The 5,995-nt window shown below is 33.5% G+C and overlaps 1 protein-coding gene across 1 annotated transcript; it reads left to right on the forward strand.

Moving 5' to 3' along the window:
• Nucleotides 1–255: 255 nt before the first annotated feature.
• On the forward strand, nucleotides 256–5,188 carry Btk (tyrosine-protein kinase Btk29A). Its single transcript, XM_088238567.1, has 3 exons — nucleotides 256–501; nucleotides 2,507–2,640; nucleotides 4,688–5,188. The coding sequence occupies exons 1-3, from the start codon at nucleotides 276–278 to the stop codon at nucleotides 4,787–4,789; spliced, it is 462 nt and encodes a 153-aa protein (XP_088094693.1). The 5' UTR covers nucleotides 256–275; the 3' UTR covers nucleotides 4,790–5,188.
• The last annotated feature ends 807 nt before the right edge of the window (nucleotides 5,189–5,995 follow it).

The raw sequence follows: 5,995 nt of genomic DNA on the forward strand, positions 1-5,995 counted from the left end.
ATAAAATGAAATTTCGGGGTTTTCGATTTGTGCCCCGTTGGAATTTAAGCAGCGACCTGATAACTTTAAATCTAAACCTTGGAGGATTAAGAGGATTTTATCCGTTTATAAAGCTTGACAAATGACATATAACTGCATTTTTAACTTGTTTTCTCAAATTTTGCCATTTAGAGGGTTTAACAGCATAAAATCCGACTAAATAACGACTTTCATTGTACTTCTTTTTAGGACAGCTTTGTTGTTAACATTATTTTTCTTTATAGGTTTGCAAAGGAATGGCTTATTTGGAAAGGCACAATTACATCCATCGAGATCTTGCGGCTAGGAATTGCCTCGTGGGTTGGGAAAATGTTGTAAAAGTGGCAGACTTTGGCTTAGCTCGATATGTCTTGGATGATCAGTACACTAGTTCTGGTGGTACCAAGTTTCCTATCAAATGGGCGCCTCCAGAGGTACTGAATTACACAAGATTTTCATCAAAATCGGACATCTGGGCATACGGTAAGATTGCTTGTCATTTTAACCTCAACATTGTATCTAATAATTACATGTCTTAAGTTCGCAGATGTGTGAGTATTTAGTTGTTTGGGCCAGTTACACCATAAAGATTTTCAATATGAATTTAAATAATTATTATGCTTTTGACAAAATGGGCAAAATGAGTTGTTTTATCTTACTACACCGTGCCTCTCTCAAAAGAACCAGAGGCGAAAAACAAAAAAAAGCTTTTGGTATTTGCACAATCAATTGAAGAGTGATTTTTCAAAGCGGCCAAAGTCAAAAATGATTCTTTAGAGTAAAATAGTTATTTGTATTTTGTCCGTTTTTATCACGTTAAGTGATTTTTTTATATGACACATCAGAGTGATTTTAGACCGGAGTGAAATTAGATAACTTAAATACACTTTGGTAATTTGCCATCATCAACATTCTTTTTAAAATAAGGATTTTTGAAGGCATTTTGAAGAAATATGTGGAATCTGAAAGTTTCATAGTATAGGATTTAGTGACAGTTAGTGAACAAATTTTCTCGCTAGTTATGCAGCTTTTAATTATGATTACAATGGCATACTTACCTTGAAATTCATAAATTTTGATTTAGGACTCTTTGAAAAATAATTGTAACTTGTTCATAAATTTTATCCTTATATTCCATTCCCAAATTATATGTTTGCAATTCAATGTCTAAAGGAGATGAGCCCTCGCTACCCCGTGAGTTACCACCACGATAATCAACGCTCCATCAATCAATTTTCCTTTGATGTAAAAATAAAAATGGAATTTTTCATTAATTTCAATTAAGCTGCATGTTTCCAAGTTTGGCACATTGATATTGTAGTTTTTTTTGTTTAGTTATTTGTTTATATCATGCAGTTGTTAATATTTTTTTGTTTGTTTGAGAAAAACATTACAAAAAATGAGCGGATGATTAAGACTAAAATTATTTTACTCTTACATAGACATTAACTTTTACGATTTAATTAAGAATAAAAGTAGGATTGGCTGACTCATGTTTCCGTCATTCAACGCACTTTGTCGACTTTGCCAAAAATGCATGAATTATTTAGCATTAAACTTCATTTAATTTTGATGCAACTGAGTCTCACTAAACTACATCTAAAGCTAAACTAGTACTTTCAACTGTTATTTTAATGTGCATCAAAAATGTTATTAAAAGATGCTATAATCCAAAGAAATGGAGTTAGCTTTGACTAAAATCATTTTTGTCTATATCATTATTATTATTTAACTCTGCCTTCCCGGTGATATGTAGTTAGTACACATTGCATCTAATAGTTTTAATATCTCCATAAATATAATAAATTATGGGCTGAGATTTTTGCTATTCCTCCGTTATACATTTATATATCGGAAAAAATGATTATTTTATTAAATAATTAATGCTTATTGAGAACATAAAAAGTGTTTTATCAAAAATCGGAGATATCACCAATATAATAGAAAGTTTACCAATGTGTGGCATGTTGCGTACGTAGTAAAAGAGTAATCCTAATATATAATTGTCTCACACACTCTTTACGTCTCACTCTCAACAATACAGGTATATTCGAGAGCGAGAGAGACAATTTTTACACATCACACGCGCGAACAGCAAAGTTTCTTGTACTTCTTCCAGACGCCCATTAGCCGCGTTAGTAGCTGCCCGACTTTCGTTAGGGGCGGTTCTTGTGCGCTCACTGAGAGCATGAGTTAATGCTTTTTTCACGTTTTTAGCAATTAGATTTCAAATATTATCACTTTTGACTTCAACTATAAATAATTTAAGCAATTGCCGATGAATATTACACTTTTACGATTTAAAATCTCTTATTTTTTGCATGTGTAGTGACTACACAGCACAGTAACCCACGGATGTTTTTAGGACAGTAAGGGAAAGGTTAAACAATTATCTTGATCTATTTGTTTAGAGTAAAGTTTTTATGTATCCATTACTTTTTAAATACTATAATTTATAAAAAGTCTACTAATGTTTTCTCTGTTCCAGGTGTTCTAATGTGGGAAGTATTTACATGTGGTAAAATGCCATACGGAAGACTAAAGAATACAGAAGTTGTTGATCGAGTGCAAAGAGGAATAGTTCTAGAGAAGCCAAAAGCTTGTTTCAAAGAAGTCTATGAGGTGATTTCACTTACATATTATTTTAACATACTTACATAATGGATCTCAGTGTCCAAAAAATATGCGAGGGATTTCGAGGAAACAAAAGATAAACATACCGAATTATTTATTTACCGTATTGATTTAATATATATATATATATTTTTAAATTTAACAATTATAATTCTACATATAGAATAAATAGTCATAATTCTGCTGATTTAAAATATTAACTTTTTTAATACAGTCGAACTTGGTTATTACGAGGAAGACGGGACCGACTGAATTTGCTCGTTATAAGCATTACTCGTCATACCAGATAAAGGTTTTTTAAATCCAATCGCCGATGAATATTGTCACTATTGATAATTATAATTAATGCTTACAAACATTCCAGTTTCTATGTTTCAAATTCAGATAAATAAACATTTGTATTTTTTCACAATGTTGACAATGTGATAAGGATACCAAAAACTCTTTACACATAACATATTTCGCACCACATTCTATTTTACAAATAATTGCCACTTTTTCGCAAATTGAAACACTTCTGCTTGTTAGTAGTCATTTTTACAATTCAAGGTTTAGGTTTTAACTTATCTGGCATCACCCACTCGTAATGTTCACTATGCATCGATCATGGAACATTTTAAAAAATCATTGTGAAAACCCCCGAAACGAGGATTTCATTCATAAACAACATAAGAAAATGTAAATTGTAATGAGGTGCCGAGCCTGTGCTTGCTAAGTTCACAAAGCTTGGATTTTTTTACACACAATTCCAACCATATGTGTGATACTTTGTCAATGTTTTCGGCCAAAACACCACTTAGGTACTTAGACACTTACATAGTATCATAAACGCAAACCGATCCCAATGACCAGCGGCATCGGTAATAAATTAACCCCCCATTTGGATTTCATTACTTAGGTTCTTATTTCGACAATGATGTTTTTGAATAATTGAAGAGTTTTTTCTCAGGTGTTGACAATATTTTTGTTCGGTATGTCCGAGAATATGCTCATTATAAAAGTGAAAAGTGTAAAGGAGAAAACTACAAACTAAAATGTCAACTAATGTTTCCTCATTATATCCGATATCTCTCTATTTCTGTGATCGTTATAACCAAGTTCGACTGTATTTTAATCTGTCCAAATTTTTGTAGAAAAATGTTAGATTTAACCTTTAAGGGATTTTTATCCAGATGTATCATATTTTTTTCACAAAAAGTTGAGATGGTCTAGATTTTCTGTATACAAAATTTACAAGCATACATTATTATGGTCACCTAGTTAGTATGAATTGCAACAATCATAATTCGTCTCTTGGCAACAGCGCAACGTATTAGGGAGAAATTTGTTAGGTATTTAATTAGTTTTGTCGTTTAACAATAAGAATTTCCCCGATGGAATGATATATTTTTTCGGGATCGAAAGTAGCTTGTGTTGATTGCCGAACCTCCAATTGTCGCTATGAAACAAATACGACGATCTGTTAGTCTATCAACAATATTTTGAGTTTGTCCAAATTTTTGTAGACAAGGACTGGATTCAACTCCCTGGGGAAAATGTTAGTCTATAGCGACGTAGCATTGTTATTATTATTATATTATTTTGTTCACAAATCTAAAATTTTCCTACAAAACCAAAAAAAGCAAACCCAACTAACCATTTAGCGAGTCAACTGTAGAAATTAAAGAATTAATTTCAAATTAATTATTTCTGACCTCCCACCTTACCACCTACTCATTTTCAAATAGAATTAGTCTATTTCACTTCTCATCTCTTCAGCTATCTCTAAGCAAAAAACACATCAATCGGTCGCTCTGTGTGATGTGAAGGAAATATAAACAAACAGACAAGCACACTTTCGCATTCATAATATTAGTATGAATTTATACTTAAAAAAAAAAAAAAACTGTTCTTTATCAAAAAAATAATAAAATGTATTCCTCGGCGCGAGATTTCCCAGTAAGAAATACATTTGAACTAAATTATGTACATTTATATTATCTGTGAAATACTTAATAACTAAATAAAAAATAAAGTGCTGGAATTTTTATTTTAGATAATGAGGAAGTGCTGGTCCCATAATCCTGAGGAGAGACCTTCCTTCCGGGTTCTGAAGGATCAGCTGCTGACCGTCTCCCAGGGGCTCCTTGCTGACTGACTGGCATCATCCTCCTCCTCCACCCCCTCCCAGCCCCGTCCCTCTTGCTCCCCCGACCCCGAGTCCAAGGAATCCAAGTACAGGGAAAGGCCCCTCGACACCCTGTCCCGGAGCCACCGAGAGACCCTGCTGCGCCTCCTCACGCAGTACTCCAACGAGTCGGTGCTGCTGAAGGAGCTCATCACCCACTGCCTCGCTGAACGAGACAGCGGGAGCAGCAGCAAGGGGCCGCAGAGAGCGGAGAGGAAACCGCAGTCCCCTCCGCGAACTACCCTCCCTAGAACCAAGAAGGTTTCCTCTCCCCCCCGAGACCCGTGCGAATGCCCAGCCCCCGCCACCCGTCAGCCCCCCTGGCTACTGGACATCTGCAAGCTCATCGCCGAGAATGCCAAAAAGAAATGATAATCTGAGTGAACAATGCGCGGAATATAGGGTTTTATCAATAATGTAATGTAGCTTTGTGTGGATATGCTCTAGGAGTCCCGTTTCCCGTGCTACTGAATTCTGATCATTTGAATACTCTTATACATTCTTGTTTTTCTAGTATAACCTCGAACTGATTAATTTACGACTCGAAACTATTACCATATTGTTTTTTTATAACACGAAGCTAATTTGTAAATAGTAGAGATGTAGCTGTGTACTTAGTGTAATTATTTTTAATTTTTATCAAGCGAAATGGTGATAATGTGATTAAAATTAACATAAGATGTAAAGTCGATTTTAGTTTATTTTAAATTTCAAATTGATCGCTGTTTGTTGAACATCAAACAATTTACTTTATTTTGATCTGCTAGCTTTTAGCGTATTCCAAATGATGATTTCAATTATTACATACAGTGTAAGGTTAGACTGTAAAATGAAAATTATATATTTCCATTTCCTTCAGTGTAATATTTGTTAAAAATCGATGTTATCAATATATATACATTCTTTCAGAATATGAAGACATGTAGTAATTTGTAAAATACAAGCTTTATCAAATAACATTCACATAATGCAACTTTATTCCGTCAAGTATTTTTATATGGAAGTATATTATTTATTACAATGTTTATGTACTGCATACCTGTGACAACATCTCAAAAAATAATCTCTATAGTTTGTGATGTATAAGATAAGATTTTATGCAAAAAGTGTTTCCTGGAGTATGACTAATATTGTTATTTAAGATTGTCACAGTTATGTATGAAGTGTTTAGATATT

The sequence above is a fragment of the Micrasema longulum genome, unplaced genomic scaffold (assembly GCF_059751315.1).
Source record: "Micrasema longulum isolate JH-2025_06_02 unplaced genomic scaffold, ASM5975131v1 h1tg001921l, whole genome shotgun sequence".
In the NCBI taxonomy this organism is placed as follows: Eukaryota; Metazoa; Arthropoda; class Insecta; order Trichoptera; family Brachycentridae; genus Micrasema; species Micrasema longulum.